Source organism: Scomber scombrus, chromosome 24 (assembly GCF_963691925.1).
Source record: "Scomber scombrus chromosome 24, fScoSco1.1, whole genome shotgun sequence".
In the NCBI taxonomy this organism is placed as follows: Eukaryota; Metazoa; Chordata; class Actinopteri; order Scombriformes; family Scombridae; genus Scomber; species Scomber scombrus.
The window spans coordinates 826,784-845,904 of record NC_084993.1 but is presented as its reverse complement, the minus strand read 5'-3'; the positions used below and the strand labels follow the sequence as shown (position 1 = coordinate 845,904).

General features: G+C 41.5%; 1 protein-coding gene across 1 annotated transcript; it reads right to left on the bottom strand.

The window, feature by feature from the left end:
• Positions 1-912: 912 nt before the first annotated feature.
• Positions 913-16,440, bottom strand: sh3yl1 (SH3 and SYLF domain containing 1). The gene is made up of 9 exons (XM_062414843.1): positions 16,154-16,440; positions 9,759-9,869; positions 8,663-8,776; positions 7,656-7,720; positions 5,878-5,990; positions 4,612-4,740; positions 4,376-4,520; positions 2,700-2,781; positions 913-1,132 (listed from the first exon to the last, which is right to left on the bottom strand). Coding segments are annotated over exons 1-9 (969 nt in total). The 5' UTR covers positions 16,155-16,440; the 3' UTR covers positions 913-923.
• Between the last annotated feature and the right edge of the window lie 2,681 nt (positions 16,441-19,121).

The window sequence follows — 19,121 nt, the reverse complement described above, 5'->3', positions numbered from 1 at the left end:
CAGAGTGCAGAGATTTCCGACACTCCAGAGGTCCCTGAACTCAACACAGAACTGATTTAACTTTTAATTAATTTCTGAACCCAAAAAAAGTGACTTTTAGTAACATTTTAATTCCTTCACCTGTGAGTTTTAAATGTTGAATTGTGAGTTTATGAAGTAGAATTTAACATATATATATTTTAAATGTCATGTTTGAGTTTGACTGCGTAACATTTTTTGTCCAGTTGAACGTTTTATTGGAGATTGACTGAAGTTTTTTAAAAAGGAGCACAGTGATATTAACACAACCATTGTAAATATATATGTGTAACTTGAACATATGCAACTGGATTAACCACAGTTTTAATTATTGCAACTATTCAACTCAAAAAGATCATAAAAACACAGCTGTTCGTTTCTGCTCATAGTCTAAAGTTAAGTTTCCAAATTCTCATCTAAATGTTTTATTATCTTGTTTTTGATTGGTCTCTAATTATTTCAAGATCATAAAAGAACACAATTGTAACATGGTCTGTAACTTTTAAATCATTTCAAAGACATTTTCTCATGAGAATGATTATTTTTTTGGTGCTAATTATTAGAACGATTGTCTTCATTTGGTAGATTTTAAATAAATCATCTAATTGCTCATTTAACTCAGAAGGTCTTTTTGCTCGCAGGTCAGCAGGACATGATTTCTTTAAAATTTCCACAAGTTTGACCAAATTACAGACCTGTAAAATAAAGCTCTACCTAAAGGCTCCTTTGACCACCAGGGGGCAGCAGTCCTGACCACCAGGGGGCAGCGAGCGGTCCGGACCACCAGGGGGCAATGAGCGGTCCGGACCACCAGGGGGCAGCGAGCGGTCCGAACCACCAGGGGGCAATGAGCGGTCCGGACCACCAGGGGGCAGCGAGCGGTCCGAACCACCAGGGGGCAGCGATCAATACGTGACAAAGTTAGCGGGGAAGATGCCGACCTGTCCGTTGTCCAGTTGTCCTTCCCACCAGTCGTACTGGGACTCGGTCTTGGTGATGATGGTGATGCGGTCGCCGGGGGAGAAGCTCAGGTCGCCAGGCTGCTGACCTGTAAAGGGATGGGATGCCGTGACAACAAGCTGCCCGCTGGCCCCGCCCGCTGCTTGTCCTCCACCTAAAAGAGATAAAAATAATAAAGAATGTCTTTAAATCAAACTTAGAGAGGCATGGCATGGACTCTAACCACTCGACCACCTGTGCGCCCTTTATATGCATGCTATTATCGGAAGTTGCATGAATATGTTACATGAATTGGTGAAATAACACTTCCTGTGTTCACTATGTGGAAATAGAAAACACACACAGCCAGGAATCATAAGGGAATGCAGAAGAAAATCACAGCAGTCATGAATATGATGTGATAAAGGTGTTTACAGTTTAACACTGAGGGAGATGCAGGGTATTTATGAATGGATTTAGCTGCTTCAAAGTGTGTTTTGAGATGTAAATTATGTTTCTAATCATGTATCTGGAACGAAAATTACCCATAACATTTATTTGATAGTTTTAGACATTTAAAGACATCAGTCTGGACTCTGGGATCCAATTTTGTAGGTCATTTTATAGTCAAAAGCAAGTTAATTAGAGGTGAAATTGACTCGGACTATTAAGGATCTTTTGAGGATTCATATTTCTGATGCTGTCGGGACAAAATTTCCACTTTTTTTTAACTGACACTTTCATGCAGTGGCCACTAGATGGAGCTGCAGCCTTAAAACTGACACTCAAAATTCTGCAAGTGTGTGTTAGAGAGTGAAAATGAAAACAGTTAATGTTCAGCACACACACACACACACACACGTACACACGTACACAAAGACAGACAGACAGACAGACAGACACACACACACACACACACACACACACACACAAGTGGGCCAGTGTGTGTTGATGTTGGCTGCTTCATCAAGGCCGCAAGTTAATAACAGACCAGAGTACACAAACACACACACACACACACACACACACACACACACACACACACACACACACACACACACACACACACACACACACACACACACACACACACACACACACACACACACACACACACACACACACACACACACACACACATTAACTTCCATCTTCAAGTAAGAAGTGTGTGTGTTGTGCGAAGCTGATTATCTATCAAAAAGGAAGGAGATAGAGAAGAAAAGAAGGTGGGAGAGAAAGAAGTAAACAGGTTGAAGAAAAAAGAGGAGATGGAGGTGAAGATAAGAAGAAGAAGACAAACATGATGAAAACACCTGGAGAAGGAAAGGAAGCAGGTAACGAGATAAAGAAAAGGAGGTAAACGAGTAAAGGAAAAGCTGTGAAGTGGAAAAGAAAGGAGGTGAAGAGGAAATAAGTAGCGAGGAGGGAAGTAAAGAAAGAAAGAGGAGGTACAGGAAAGGAAATAAGGAAGGAAAAGGAGAAAGAGTGTTGGCTTGTGTTAAAATTAATGTTAAAAAAAAAGGTAAAGACTAACCTGAAGTTGAAGATTTATAGACGGAGAGGCTCGGGTAGACGGTGTTTTTACCACCTACACACACACACACACACACACACACAGAGAGTAACACACACACAAACAGATACACACACAGACACAGACACAGACACAGACACACACATAGACCCTTACACACTATTCACATCATATTAACTCCTTATTAACTGTTATTCTGCAGCTTTACCAGTGTTGGAGGACTGTTGCTGGGAGCTGCTCGATGCTTTCTGTGATGGAGGAGCTGGAGGTCTGGATGGAGGACGAACCGACTAAAATTTTAAAAAGGAAACACGGAGAGAATAAAGAGAGAAGTTTAGTAATAAATAACAGAAAATAAATGATTGCATGAAGATAAAAAGACACGGATGGAACAGTAGGAAGCTGAAGCTAGTTGGGTTAAAGCATAGACTGTATATAAGAAATGGACGTAACATCCGTGACGTCACCCATTGGTTTGTGGACTGCTGCTCGGAGGCCAATAGTTTCGGATCTGAGCAGCGCCATCTTGAAAATTTCAGGTGCATGCTGGGAAAAATAAAAACAGGGATTCTACTTATATGGGCATCAGGAGGAGCATGAGGCGCCCTCCTGAACCTGTGAACCAATCAACCTGTCAATCACCACATAGCCACGCCCTAATGCATACCCTGCTTTATCGTCACATATAAAATCAGGGAGGCCAAAATGTCCCAAATGAACATCATACTGCATTGAAGAAGGCTTTAAACTAGCGATTGAGACCATAAACACATTTTGAAAACGTTTACTGATGTTAGAAATCAAGTGAGAAGTTGGTGAATTCTCCATTGACTTGTATAGAGACGGAAGTCCTTTTGACACCAAAACGGTCGCCCCCTGGTGGCCTTTTGATAGAATGCAGTTTTAAGTTACTTCCTCGTTGGCCTCATTTCAGAGGACCGGAGCTCCCCGCCTGGGTTAAAGTCAAGTTTGAATGAACTCTGTAAGTCAAAGCAGGCTTAATCAATTCATGCCATGTGTGAGCTCATAGATCATGTTCCTTCCTATTTTTGGGGCTTTTTTGTCTTTATTGGATAGTTGGAGGCAGAGAGGCTGACAGGAAACAAGAGGAGAGAGACAGACAAGGGTTTGATATGTAACAAATGTCTCCTGCTGGACCCGAACTAGAGACATTGGTTTATCTTGGTCTATAAAGTGATCTCAGGCAAGTTCCCTTCATACCTGAATCGGAAATTCACATTTTTACAGAGCACTCACAACCAAAACACCTTCCGTCAGAGGTGAAATAGGAAAATCAATCCAAACTGAAACTAGAAACCTTCGTCCCTTTAACCTCTGTGTCATCCTCCCTGTTTTGACAGTTCCTTCCTTTCTTCCTTCCTTCCTTCCATCATTCCTTCCTTCTTTCCTTTCCTCCCTCCTTCCTTTTCTTCCGTCCATCCTTCCATCCTTCCTCCTCTGTCCTTTTCTTCCTTCCTTCCTTCCTTCCCTCCATCTTTCCTTCCTTCCTTCCTTCCCTCCATCCATCTTTCTTTCCTTCCTTCCTTCCTTCCATCTTTCCTTCCTTCTTTGGCTAAAACTACTTCATCACTTGTTAAACTTTGTGTCGTCCTCCCGGGTCAAATTGACCCCGTCTGTTTTGACTGTTCCTTCTTTCCTTTCCTCCTTCCTTTCTTCCTTCCTTCCATCTTTCCTTCCTTCCTTGACTCGAGGACAACAGGAGGGTTAAATGATTTTTGTTTTAATTGAACAGCTGAGACGTGTTTATTTATTGCTGCCTTTGTTATGATTTGTATTTCTCCCTTTACATCTTGTCCAGGTCTCACTTGTGATGGCGCTTCATTATATAGACGATGATGTTTTACAGTCTTGAGTGTCATCTACCTTTACTGGCATGTTCTTCTTGGTCCAGTCGGTGGTGTAGGCCTCGGCGTAGGCGTCCAGGATGTAGTAAAGATCGTGGCACTCAGTCGGCGGATCTACGTCACCGTTCAAAATAGCCGAGGCTCGGATGTCCTGGGAGTAGAACCTGCAACCACACACACAAGCTCTTTATTTATTTATTCATGTTTTAATCTCACAGAGGACTGAACTGCTGCAGAGGTTTAGAGCGTACGGACTTGCGGTTGGTTTCTTTGCGTTCGATCAGGTACGAGCCCTCCAGAGAAATCCCAGCAAAGAGACCTCTGGACCTGCAGTAGGTGAAGACGGCGGCCGTGCTGCGCAGAGCGACGTCGGCTTCAACGTTCCTAAAAAAAACACAGAAGTAAAAGAGTCATGATCACTGAGGAGCTCCGCAGAGCGCCATCATGGATCCTCTCATATACTCTGCTGTTAAAGAAGAAGTCTGTTTGTAAAAAGTTGCTTTTTTATTCAGTTTAGTTTTAGTGAGTTTAAAACTGTCCTGTTGTCCTCGAGTAAAGGAAGGAAGGATGGAAGGGAGGAAGGAAAGGAGGGAGGAAAAAGAAGGAAGGAAAGGAGGAAGAAAGGGAGGAGGGAAGGGAGGGAGGAAGGAAGGATGGAAGGAAAGTAGGGAGGAAGGGAGGAAGAAGGAAAGAAAGGAGGGAGGGAGGAAGGATGGAAGGGAGGGAGGAAGGAAGGAAGGAGGGAAGGAAAGAAGGAAGGAGGGAGGAAGCTGCTCTGCTGCCCCCTGCTGGTAATAGCCCGTTATTACAAGACGTCAAACTAAAACTACGCTGATTTTCAGTTTAGTTTTAGTTAGTTTTGCATTGTTCATTGTAGTTTTTATGTAGTTTTATATTCGTCTTATATTCAGATTTTTAAAGCCTCATTTAAAGCTGCTGTTTTCTGTCTCCGTACCTCAAGAAAAATGTGTCTCCGTGTGTTTTCCCCGCTGCTAAATACTTAACATCGTGTCATTTGGAGAGACGTTAAACTTACAGATCAGTTCATGTCAGTTAAACTTTATTTTCTTTGTGTCTGCAGCTCAGTTCTTCAACAGGAAGAGTCAGACAGTTGTTCTGATGTGAGCTTTTACCTTCAACTCAAATACCTGGCGCCGCCCACCCACGCCTGCCAACACACACACACACACACACACACACACACACACACACACACACGCACACGCACACACACGCACACACACTCACACACACTCGCCAAAACCTGTCCAACTGCACTGAAACAACACTGACCTATTCTAAAATTAACATCACACATAAATCACAGCTGTAGAGGTTTAACAGCATTTAGTTTGTGTTTCTGCTTCAGGCCTGAAAACACAAACACGTCAGCTGTCATTAAACGTCTCGTAAATCCTCCGGCAGAATAAAACATTAAAGGCAAAGCTGTAATTTACATCAAAAGCGCAGATTGGAGGCAATTAAGAGACAGTCAGACAGAGTGAGAGTGCAGGTGCTCGCCTGCCCAACGGTCCCACGGCGACCGTGCAGTTTCCTCCCAGCGTCAGGTTCCCGCCTTTAGTGAACGCCTCGATGGCCCGCCGCTGGTTCAGGATGATCACCAGGTCCGACACCTGGGGGGGGGGGGGGTCAACATGTATTATAGTTAGTTATTTACTTATTTCAATTGACCCGGGCTGTTTTGACTGTTCCTTCTTTCCTTCCGTCTGTCCTTCTTCCCTACTTCCTTCTCGCTTTCTTTCCTCCTTCCTCTTTTCCTTCCTTCCTCCCTCCCTCCTTCCTTCTTTCCTCCCTCCCTCCCTTCCTTCCTTTCTCCCTCCCTCCCTCTTTCCTCCCTCCCTCCCTCCCTCCCTCCTTCCTTCTTCCTCCCTCCTACCTTCCTTCCTCCCTCCTTTCTTTCCTTTTTCGTCCCTCCCTTCCTTTCCTTCCTCCTTCCTTCTTTCTTTCCTCCCTCCTTTCCTCCATCCTTTCTTTCCTTCTTCTTCCCTTCCTTCCTTTCCTTCCTCCCTTCCATCTTTTCTTTCCTCCCTTCTTCCTCCCTTCCTCCCTCCTTCCTCTCATCTTTTCTTTCCTCCCTCCTTTCCTTTCTTCTTGATCACCAAGTCTGACACCTGGGGGGGTCAACATGTACTTTAGTTAGTTATTTACTTATTTCAAGGGTAATCTGACATGAGACCTTTGCCCACCGCCTGATGGAAAGTTGAATTCATGATCATTGAACTGAGACATTCTCATGTTTTTCTGCTTTTGAGTTACAGATTAACCCAACGAATATGTGAATGAAACTAAAAAACTGTGTTGAAAGATTGAGATTATGCACTCTACATAAATACATGCATAAAAAAAGTCTTAAGTGATTCTGTTTTTAAAGATAAAACGGCCTGTTAATAGTCAGAGGCTGAACTGAGCGGCTGCATAAAGGACCAGTAGAAGATAAATAAGGAGTTTTTAACTGGAAATCATGCAAAGATATTCCAGTAGAGACACAGAATATTCAAGATTCAAGATTCAAGACAACTTTATAATCCCTTGGAGGGCAATTCATTTGACAGCTCGCACCACAACATACTCGTACACATAAATAACAAGATAAAAAACACAGAAGTAAGAAGAAGAGTTGGCAGCTGTGTGTAAAAGTGCAAAAATCAGTGTGCAAAGTCAACAGGTCCTATAGTCCGATGAATAGTTCATTGAGAGGAAGCCTATACAAGAGTCAAATGATAAAAAAAATAAAATAAAAATGAAAAAATGCACCACAGTATCCAGCTGCACACTGCAATAACAAACCGCTACAACTGGACCTCATAAAGACTTGTTCAGCAGTCGGACAGCAGAGGGGATAAAATACTTGTAAAGTCGGTTACCCTTACAAGCGGGTTGGGCATAGCGACGCCCTGAAGGCAATAATGAAAATTCACTTCTTAAGGGTTATTAATACAGAGCTGCAGATGTGGAGGTTAAACCCTTTAGACACACACTTGTTGAACCTCTTCCACAGAGTGCCATGTGGCTGCAGGTTTTCATTCCAACCCAACAGGAGCACACCTGGCTCACACCTGGCTCGACTCATTTAATCAGCTGATGTCACTCTGCAGACAGTCGATTGGCGCACGTGTTTGCTTTTGATTGGTTGGAACTAAAAAAAACCTGCAGACACACACACACACACAGCCCTTTGTGGAAGAGGTTCGACATGCCTTGCTTTTAATAACAACCTTGTGCATTTCTATACAGCAGGATTTACCTTTCAGTTACTTATTTTTTTTTAATAAATGTACCTCTACTCCGATCTCAAAGCCTCCGCCCAGACCAGCGATGCCGATGGCTGAAGGAGCCGACCAACCTGAACACACAAACACAGTATCAGCTATAAAGCCATGGAGGTAGAAGAGTTTTATATATAACATGTGAATGTCTTTGTGCACAAATCTAAACAAATAAAGAGCGTACGACTCAACACGTATAATAACATATTAATTCAATTCAATGCTTTTATTGTCATGGCAACAGACAATAACATAAACCAGCAAATGATAGAAATAGATACATATAATACAGATGTGTTTAGAATAAGAGCAGCAGTTGAAATAATGTAGTAACAGTAAAAGTATTACTGCATGTCTCAATGTTTTGTGTGTTGAATAAAGATTTATAATGAAACTTTGCATTGATTCAGAGAACAGTCGAGTTAAATATTAAAATCCTTTACTTCATATTTCTCTCGCTCTACTTCTTTTTTTTTTACTTCCCATCAGTTTGCTGCTGTTAAATTTGACTCCATCTCTCTTTAGTTGAACTACTCCTTTAACCTTCGTGTCGTCCTCCTGGGTCAAATTGACCTCGTCTGTTTTGACTGTTCCTTCTTTCCTTCCGTCTGTCCTTCTTTCCTACCTCCTTCTCTCTTTCCTTCCCCTTCTCCCTCCCTCCTTCCTTCTGTCCTCCCTCCCTCCTCCCTCCTCCCTTCCTTTCCTTCTTCCCTTCCTTCTTTTCTTTCCTCCCTTCCTTCCTCCCTCATTTCTTTCCTTCTTCTTCCCTTCCTTCCTTCCTTTCCTACCTTCTTCCTCCCTTCCATCCTTCCTTCCTTGACTCGAGGACAACAGGAGGGTTAAAATATAAATATCAGCAGCATCAGATGACTGCTGCCACCGCTGCAGGGAGCTTTGTCTGTTTGTCTCCACGGCAACCAGAAACTGTGCCACAGATCACCGGGTGGAAGAAGAACACATGAACAGGAGGCGACCTCTGACCTCCATGTGTGCAGAGTTTTTTAATGTTTGGTTCTTACGTCTGTCGGCCAGCCGGGCGATGACGATGCCGCTGCCTCCTCTCGCTGTGATCATGAAGCCGGCCTTGATGACGGAGATGATGGCGAGACCCTCGGCCTTCGCTATCACATGAGCTGCAACACACACACATTAAATACATTAACCCTCCTGTTGCCCTCGAGTCAAGGAAGGAAGGAAGGAAGGGAGGAAGAAGGAGGGAAGATGGAAGGAAGGATGGAAGAAGAAAGGAAGGAAAAGGAGGGAGGAAGGAAGGAAGGAAGGAGGGAGGGAGGGAGGAAAGAAGGAAGGAGGGAGGGAGGAATGAAAAGAGGAAGGGAGGAAGGAAAGAAAGAAGGACAGAGGAAAGAAGGAAGGGAGGAAGGTAGGGGGGAAGGAAGGAAGGAAGGAAGGAAGGAAGGAAGGGAGGAAGAAGGAGGGAAGAAGGAAGGAAGGATGGAAGAAGAAAGGAAGGAAAGGAGGGAGGAAGGAAGGAAGGAAGGACAGAGGAAAGAAGGTAGGAAGGAAGGTAGGAGGGAGGGAGGGAGGGAGGAAAGAAGGAAGGAGGGAGGGAGAAATGAAAAGAGGAAGGGAGGAAGGAAAGAAAGAAGGACAGAGGAAAGAAGGAAGGGAGGAAGGTAGGGGGGAAGGAAGGAAGGATGGAGGAAAGAAGGTAGGAAGGAAGGTAGGAGGGAGGGAGGAAGGTAGAAGGAAGGAAGGTAGGAGGGAGGGAGGGAGGGAGGAAAGAAGGAAGGAGTGAGGGAGAAAGAAAAAGAGGAAGGGAGGAAAGAAGGACTACCTTCCTTCCTTCCTTCCTTCTACCTTCCTCCCTCCCTCCTACCTTCCTTCCTTTCTCCCTCCCTCCTTCCTTCTTTCCTCCCTCCCTCCTACCTTCCTCCCTCCCTCCTACCTCCCTCCCTCCTTCCTTCTTTCCTCCCTCCCTCCTTTCGTTCCTTCTTAAACACTAAAAATAAAAATGTAATGAATTTAAATTAGTATGAAAAGCTATCAGGTGTTGAAAGTGGGATTTTTAAGCTTGTTTAAAATCACTAATTAACATGTTTATCTTCTTCAGGTATCATTAAGATAATCGCCGTGGTTCAGTCTCATCAAACTTACGGGGGATGAGTTTGTCGGGTCCGTTCCTGTTGGAGATCTCCGTGAAGTCTCTCAGGATCTTGGCGGCTTTCTTGGCCTCCGACTTCATATTGGACGGGATGGGATTACTCACTGCAGACACACAAACCATGATGATGATGATGATGATGATGATGAGTTCAACCACACATACAGTAAAAAAACTAAAACAACCACATCACTCATCCTCGTAAAGTCTTATCTGATTCACATCGGTGCCAACAGAAGCTGAGCAAACTTTACAGAAAGCAGCGACTGTGAGGCTTTTATCGATTAAACAAACAGATCAGTCAAACCGGCTTCTTACAAAACACATTCATCCTCCGAGCTGCAGACCCGTCACACACGAGGAAGACTACACCACATACCTCAAGTTTATTATTCTAATGTAGGATTTTAAGTCTTGATTTGATTCAGAAAAACTTGATTTAAATCAGTATTATTCTAATAATATATTAAATGAGACTTCACTCTTCATATGTTCAGAATAAAAACTTATTGTTAGTTTTAATTACAGTTTACAGCTCAGTCTGGATATTTTAATTATAGTTGTCAGAGTCATATAATCAAATATTTGCTGGTTGCAGCTTCTCACATGTGACTAGTTGAAGCTTTTCTTCATCATACATGACAGAAGTTGATATGTTCAGTTTGTGACGGTTCATCGAAACCAAAAAATGCTCTTACTATTTTTTTGACAAATTGTTTTTGTAAATCAAATGTCAAAAAAACTGCTGAAAGAATTTTAGAGTTAATTCTTCTTTAGGATAATAAAGGGTCATATTGATGTGATTGACAGGTGTCTCAGCCTGTAACACGCAGGATAAATCTTCTTCTATTTGCTACATTAGTGAAGTTCTGTAACGTGCATGATGTGTGTGATGTGTGTCGTGTTGGCTGTAGCCGCAGGGCGAGGTGGAGCTGTATCGGTGCAGCTGAAGGAGAGCTTTGTTAGCGTGTCGTAGCTCAGCTGAGGATGGGATGTTCCAGTGTGTCGTTGTGTCATGTGTTAGGAATGTGCTGGCTGCAGCAGGCGGTATGTTGGCAGACTGGTCTGAGTCTGCTGTCACCGTTTTGGAGCTCTGACAGTAGATACAGGAGGCTGGCATTACTGGATCAATAGTTTCAACCTAGAATGAGATTTTTCACCAAGGAGTCTCTATTTGTTTGTTTGTTTGTTTGTTTGTTGGTGAATCTTTCAAAAACTTGAACTGAGAATAAATATTTAGCTTTTGATATAAATCCAATATTTTTAAAAAGGAAAACAGTTCATTACAACTTACAACTAGAAACATGGTGACAACATTAAAAGTAAGGCTGACAGCTGTAGAAACACTAGCAGTCAGACGATCAGTCAAATGATAGAACAAGAGAAAATCTGGCTAGAACCTCCTCATAGACAAACAGAGCCTAAAAAAGCACTAGAACCTCCTCAAATATGACAAAAAGCTTTAAAACCTCCTCATAGATCACTCTGACATACTCAGACGTTTAAAACGACTGCTTGAACCTCTTCTTAGATGACAAGACTTTAAAAAGGATCCACTACAACCTCCTAAATTAAGACAAAAAACTTTAAGAGCTCTTCATAGATTACTCTGATCTCTCGATAAACTTTAAGAATGACTGATTGAGCCTCCTAATAGATGATGAAACCTTAAAAGACCACTTCAACCTCCACAAAGACCAATCAATCCTTCTCAGGCACAAGAACCCCATCAGAAATGACTAAAACCTCATTATAATCACCTAAAAGCCAATTAAGAGCAAAAAAAACAGCTAAAACCTCCACATAGAAGACAATATGAACGTATAAGCCACAAGAGGGCGTTGTGGTCGTCTCTGAGTAGCTTTTAAATCGTCATTGAAAAAGGCTTGAGTGATTGTTTTTGTTACTTTTCACATATCGGAGGGTTATTGAGGTTCTGTTTGTGGTTCTAGTCACTGTGTAGGTTCTAGTCAGTCCGTCATTGAGGAGTCTGCAGTGGTCTTTCATCTGATTCTAGTACTTCAGTCTTTTAATAGTTCCAGTTCCAGTTCTAGTGTTAATTGATGAGGTTCTAGTGTTCTTTTCACTTTCTAATGAGGAGTTCAGTACCAGTGGAGGTTCTAGTCCTCCAAGATAAGGTTCTATGATCTGTTGAGGTCTTCAAAGAGGTTGGTTTGTTTGGTACTTGGTCATCTACGTAGAGGGTTAACTGAAGAGGATCTAGTTTTTACTATCTCTGAGGATGCTCTAGTCGTATCTGAAGAGTCTGTTATCGTCCCAATGGAGGTTCTATTGATCTTTTAGATTCTATTAAATCTATGAATAGGGTCTAAATCAAGAATCTAATCATTTATTTTGGTCTTTGAGGGGTTTCTGGTCATTTTCAAGGAGGCTGTATTGGTCTTTGAGAAGCTTTTAGTGTTCTCTTACAAGCTAGTGATCAATGAGGAGTTCTGTATGATTTTTGAGGAGGTTCTTATCGTCTTTTAGGCCGTCTGTTCAGTTTCTAGTCAGTTGGTCGTTGAGGAGTTTGTAGTTTATATTCTATATTCTTGTAGCTGAGGAGATTCTAGTTCTCCAGGAGGGTTCACTAGGTCTTTTCAGTTCTAGCTGTCTGTGAGAAGTTGCTTGTGTTTGTTAAGGGAGGTTCTATTTGATGAATTCTAGGGCTTTTTTAGTGTCTAATGAATGTTTATAGTGGTCTGTAGTGGTCTTAACAAAGTTCTAGTAACCTATGAGGAGGTTCTAGTTTCAACAGATGTGGTGTAAATGCCAGTTTCATCAAAATAGCAAATACAGGAACTGATTAAATGCCTGTGTGTGCATTGTGTGTAGAGATAAAGAAGAAGATTAATTCTCAGTACTTCTGTAAACACACTTATCAGGAAGCTTTAATATTCAGACTGACGGAGGTGGAGTCACTAAAGTACAAACACACGCAGGTTTGTTTGACGCAGTGTTGTGACTCAGTCATTAAGCAGCTGATGAGCTCATTGAAAGGTGATACAGATCTTAAAATGAATGAATGGAGGGCGGTTTATAAAGTCATTAAAACCATTTTTAATTAGATTTCCTTCATTCCAATTACAACATAGATTAAATCTGCCAGCCGCCCCTCACTGAATGACTTGCAGTGCGTGTGACGTCATCACTGTCACCATGACGATGTTTCACAGTTTTACCCCCAGGCCAATTACCTGTAAAATGACTAATTAACCAATCACCGGTCCTGATAGAGAAGCTCAATCCCAGCGGAGCTAAACAACAGCTAACGAGAGCTCGTTAACACTAATGAGCTGTCAGAGATTCACCACAGCAGTTTGCAATCCATCATATATTATATCAATGTTTACATAAACAGAGGGAAAAATACTGTAAACAACCTGATGAGATATGAACCTCCTTCTAGACAACTAGAACCTACTAAACTTTATACAGACGTACAAAACAAATACAAACAGTCATAATCTGGTCATGTCCTCTGGATTCAGACATCAGTCAGCAGCACACTGATCCTGGTTAAGCAGCAGGATCAACTGACGTATAACAGTTTAAATTAAGGGACTATGAATCACCTGCTGGAGGGCAGAAGCTGATATTCTCCGTTTAAAACATGCGAGGAGTCAGAAGAGATGCTGTTAGCGAGTCTGAGCTGCTCTTGTTGTGAGCTAATGACAAACTGACAAGAACACTAGAACGACAAAGACCTCCACTCCGAAAGACCAACAGAACATCCTCAAAGACTAAAATCCTCTCATAGGTAACTATAATTATATCCTCCTCATGAACAAATAACACCTAAAACATGACTAGAACCTCCTCAAAGACAACTAGAACAACTACAACCCACTCAAAGACAACTAGAACTAGAACCCACTCAAAGACAACTACAACCTCCTCAAAGACAACTAGAACCCACTCAAAGACAACTAGAACTAGAACCCACTCAAAGACAACTACAACCCACTCAAAGACCTAAAAAAAATCCTCATTTTGAATATAATCTAAACGATCACTAAAACACCTCTCAGAGAAGACAAGAAACCTCCTCTCTTATAACTAGAACATTTACTAAAAACTCCTCACTGGTTAGATCATAAAGGACCGATAGAATCTACTTGAGGATGACTGGAACCTCCTTAAAGACAACTAAAACATCCTCATTGATAACTACATCCTGAAATACCACTAAAACCCTTATCTCAAGGCACTTTACACATAGAGCAGGTTCTAAATCGTACTCTTCAGGTTTTAGTTTTAAAGAGACTCAACATTCCCACATGAGCAGCACTTAGTGACAATGGCAAGAAAAAACTCCCTTTTAACAGGAAGAAACCTCAGGCAGAACTAAGCTCAAAGTGGGCGGCCATCTGCCTCGACCGGTTGGGGTAGAGAGGAGAGAGAGGAAGGATAGGAGAGAGAGAGATAACACCTAAAGGGCTCGCCGATATGGACAAAATCAAGTATCACGACATATTTTAGACTAAATACCTCGATATTGATATTGAAACGATAACGCAGAGATGATTCTTGATGCTCTCACAAAATATTTACACTATGAAATGTTTGATAAATAATCATCAGTAATGTGGATTTAATGACAAAGTGGGTGAAAGGTAAATAAAAGAACAGCTAGAACAGAGAAAAGACAACACTGATTGATACTGACATTTCATGATATTACGATATCCAAAAACTAAGACAATATCTAGTCTCATATCATGATATCGATATATTGCCCAGCCCTAATAACACCTCAAATATGACTAGAACCCACCCAATGACCAACAGAACCTCATTGAAGATGGCTAGAACTTCCTCACAGACCAAAAAACCCCTCCTTATAACACCTAACAGAGGCCTAGAACCTCTCAAAAGTAAACTAACTAAATTAAAACCTCCTCATTGATAACTAGATCCTGAAAGACCACTAGAACCTCTTCGGAGAATCTTCCCAAAGACCAACATAGACTCCATATAGACAGATAACACCTCAAATATGACTAGAACCAACCAAATATGACTAGAACCCACCTAAAGCCCAACAGAACCTGACTGAAGATGGCTAGAATCTCCTCACAGAAACTTCTTATAACACCTAAAATATGACTAAAACCACCCAAAGACAACTGAAAACTCCTCATTGATAACTAGATCCTGAAAAACCACTAGAACCTGTTCGGAGAATCTTCCCAAAGACCAACATAGACTCCATATAGACAGATAACACCTCAAATATGACTAGAACTAGTGCTGGGCGATTATGGTAAAAATCAAAATCACGATTAATTGAACGTTTAACCTCGATTTCGATTAATGAACGATTATCTCCTCCTTTGATGAACAATTATGTTTTTTCACAGTTTCTTTAGTTTAGTATTTTACACTGCTGCCCTCACACATGAGGATCTTTAGGGAGGTAAAATAATGCTGTTTTAAGGTGTGACGCTGTGGTTAATGTCTAGTTTACTTGATCAGAACTATGTAAAGATCATGGTTTGGGTTCAAATGATCACTGGAGACGAGATATGCAACCTTTGCTGTCATGGCAACAGTGAACACCAACATTAATTGACATGAGCAAGATTAAGTCAATTACAGTTTCTAAATGTCGGTTTCGATTATTTATCGATTAATTGCCCAGCCCTAACTGGAACCCACCTAAAGCCCAACAGAACCTAACTGAAGATGGCTAAAATCTCCTCACAGACCAAAACAAACTCATTATAACACCTAAAAGAGACCTAGAACCTCTCCAAAGTAAACTAACTAAATTAAAACCTCCTCATTGATAGACCCTGAAAGACCACTAGAACCTCCTCGGAGAATCTTCCCAAAGACCAACATAAACTCTATATAGACAGATAACACCTCAAATATGACTAGAACCAACCAAATATGACTAGAACCAACCAAATATGACTAGAACCAACCAAATATGACTAGAACCCACCTAAAGCCCAACAGAACCTGACTGAAGATGGCTAGAAATCTCCTCACAGAACAAGAAACCCCTCCTCATAACACCTGAAATATGACTAGAATCTCTCCAAATTAAACCTTAAACCTCCTAATTGATGATTAAATCCTAAATGAACAAAAAAGCCTGAACTCAAACCCGACTAAAAGCACCTCCAGAACCTGTTAGAGAACCCCACCTTCTGACTTAAGTCCAGGTTCTGGTTGTTCAGGTTTTTCAGGTAGTTTTCTAAGTAAAAATCTCTGAGACTGAAACATACAGCAGCTTTTTAAAAGGGAGATTTCTACAGTTTCAGAGACTCTGAACAATGTTCTGTTAGAACCTGTGGAACTGGAACAGAACCACAACAGAACCACAGAACAGTAAACATATAAATGCAGCAGATATCTTCACTTCTTATAAACTTACTTTTCTCTCTTTTTCTTCTTTTCCTCCTTCTGCTCTGGATGTTTACCTGCAGACAGGTGAGCTGCGCGCGGCTGTCTTGACTGTTGCCTTCACTTCCGCCTCACCTGATCCCACCCACGTCGCACGTTGCTAAGAAAAAACAGAGAAGATGATGATGAAATCGAGCCCACCTGGACAGTGAAAGCAGGTGGGCGGGGTTAAGTGTTGCTGGTTATTAACGAGCTCAAACTCAAACAGGTGAGAGGAAGCAATGAATGAATGAGTGTTGCTAAGGAGACAGGCGGCGCGAGGACAGCCCCGACACACACACAGCTGCAGTTTGGCATCAGCTGGGCGCGTTCACGTGCGTGTTAGTAGCTCGACTGGGCGCGTTCATGAGTACAGCGCTTTCTGTCCCTGAGTTTAGTCTCGCAGGCTGATTGGTTCACTTTATCTTTTATCATTTATTTAATTTTATTTTAAATGTTCAACTCTATTTTTTACATTTTTAAAGTGTTTGTTTTAATGTTTTCTATAAATGAATAAATAATAATAAGTCAGACACGTGACACACTAATCCAGGAATGTCAAACATGCGGCATGTGGGCCAGAACCGGCCGCTGAGGAGTCGAATCCGGCCCACTTTCCTTCCTTCCTTCCTTTCATCTTTCCTTTCTGTCTTTTTTTCCAACCTTTCTTTCTTTCTTCCTTCCTTCTTTCCCTTCCTTCCTTCCTTCCTTCCTTCCATTTGTCCTTCCTTCCTTCCTTCCTTCCTTCCTTCCTTCCTTCCTTCCTTCCTTCCTTCCTTCCTTCTATCTTTTTAATAATCCGGCCCACATCAGATCAAATTGTTCTGTTTGTGGAGTTTGTTGTGATGCCTGTGAGACTGAGCTCAGGGGAAAACATTCAAATACAAACTATTATTTTCTTCTATATCCTGAATTTTCTCTCATTTTTTTCTCCATATTTTATTTTTTATGGGACTTTTTCTTTATTTTCATGGACCGTCTGATGAGAGATGATATTGTGTTACTGTAAAGCCTCCTGAGGCAAACTTGTGGCTATACAAATAAAACTGTCTTGTAGTAAAACTATTATGGTGTGGCTTTCTTTCAAATAGTCCTTACTTTCATACTGTCTCTACAAAGTCCGTTCTATTCACTCAGTGTCTCCTTTTATCATTACTGGATATAACCGCAGTGGTTTTCTGCGGGGTCACGAAGCTCTTTAACTGGTAAATCTTTGGTTTAAGTCGGAGAGTTCACACAAACATCAGTTGTCTTTTTGAGAAGTAGCTTTAATTTACTGAAATGACAAATAACGAGAAGATTAAATAAATGATTTAAGAAGAAGAACAGATGGATATACAGTTAATATACTAACATCCATACATTTACTCAGTTCACTGTAGTACAGTTTGAGGTACTTCTACTTTACTGCAGTACAGTTTGAGGTACTTGTACTTTATTGCAGTACAGTTTGAGGTACTTATACTTTACTGTAGTACAGTTAGAGGTACTTGTACTTTATTGCAGTACAGTTTGAGGTACTTATACTTTACTGTAGTATAGTTTGAGGTACTTGTACTTTACTGCAGTACAGTCTGAGTTCACACAAACATCAGTTGTCTTTTTGAGAAGTAGCTTTAATCTCTGATATGACAATTAACGAGAAGATTAAATAAATGATTTAAGAAGAAGAACAGATGCATAGTTTAGGACCAGGAGCTCAACCTTCCTCTCTAACTGCACATGGAGATGCTGAGATGTTAAAAAGCTTCCCATGTTTGGCCAGAATCACGACCGCTGACATTTTTCTCACAGTTAACGTGATAATATTTCGTCTTATTATTCAACCGCCTGCAGGGAAATAAGCGGCTCTCCTCGGGGGAGGTCAGGGGTCAGGAGCCGGGAGAGTCTTTAATAACTTACAGAGTGGCCATATCAAACAAACTGAGGTATTTATCTGTTCCTTCACACAGACTTCAAAATGAAACTATGAAACTCTATATACGTCTGAATAATTAGAGTAATAGCCGCAAGCACAAAGTCATCAACTGAACTTTAAGTGCACAGAAACAATAACATAATTTAAAGGTTTGCACAATTTAGAGGCGACACAGTTCAGAAATGTGAGGTTTGTATAGTGCAGAGAACAGTTAATGTGCAGCAGCTCATAGTAATGTGACATGAGAGTCACAGTGGGATTTAATCGGAGCAGAGTTGAGACTAAAAGTCAAACATACAAAGTGAGGAAGGAAGGAAGGAAAAGAAGACACGAAGGAAGGAAGGAAGGAAGGAAGGAAGGAAGGAAGGAAGGAAGGAAGGACAAAGGAAGGCAGGAAAAGAAGACACGAAGGAAGGATGGAAGGAAAGAAGGAAGGAAAAGAAGGAAGGAAGGAAGGCAGGGAAAGAAGACACGAAGGAAGGAAGGAAGGAAGGAAGGAAGGAAGGAAAAGAAGGAAGGCAGGAAAAGAAGACACAAAGGAAGGATGGAAGGAAAGAAGGAAGGAAGGAAGGAAAAGAAGACACGAAGGAAGGAAGGAAGGAAGGACAGAAGGAAGGAAAAGAAGACACGAAGGAAGGAAGGAAGGAAGGAAGGAAGGAAGGAAGGAAGGAAGGAAGGAAGGAAGGAAGGAAGGAATACTCTAACTGTGTAACTTTTAACATTCTTATTACTAAACTAAACATTTCTCTTCAGCCTGAGTTGAAGTTTAATCATCTTCAAGGCCTTTAAACTCCAAATGAAGTGATTTGATCTTAACTTTCTGCCTTTAGGAGGTCTGAAGACGCTGCTAACAGTCCGATCAGTCCATCCGTCACAGCTCAAACAACATTAAACTAATGACGCCAGAAAGAACAGTTATGAAAATCTGATTAGTTTCAGGAAGAACCAGTCAGATATTTCAACGCCTCAGGAAACACGTGCTTACATCAGCAATCATCACGATGTCACAGCTTTTACTCGCATTTCACTCCACAAGCGCAAA

Bases quoted from the DNA above. Each gene is read 5' to 3' on its own strand.
- sh3yl1 (XM_062414843.1), bottom strand. The intron at 4,521-4,611 runs GTCCGTACGCTC...GTGTGGTTGCAG, and splicing joins CGCAAAGAAACCAACCGCAA to GTTCTACTCCCAGGACATCC. The intron at 1,133-2,699 runs GTAAAGCTGCAG...TATCTCTTTTAG, and splicing joins GCAACAGTCCTCCAACACTG to GTGGAGGACAAGCAGCGGGC.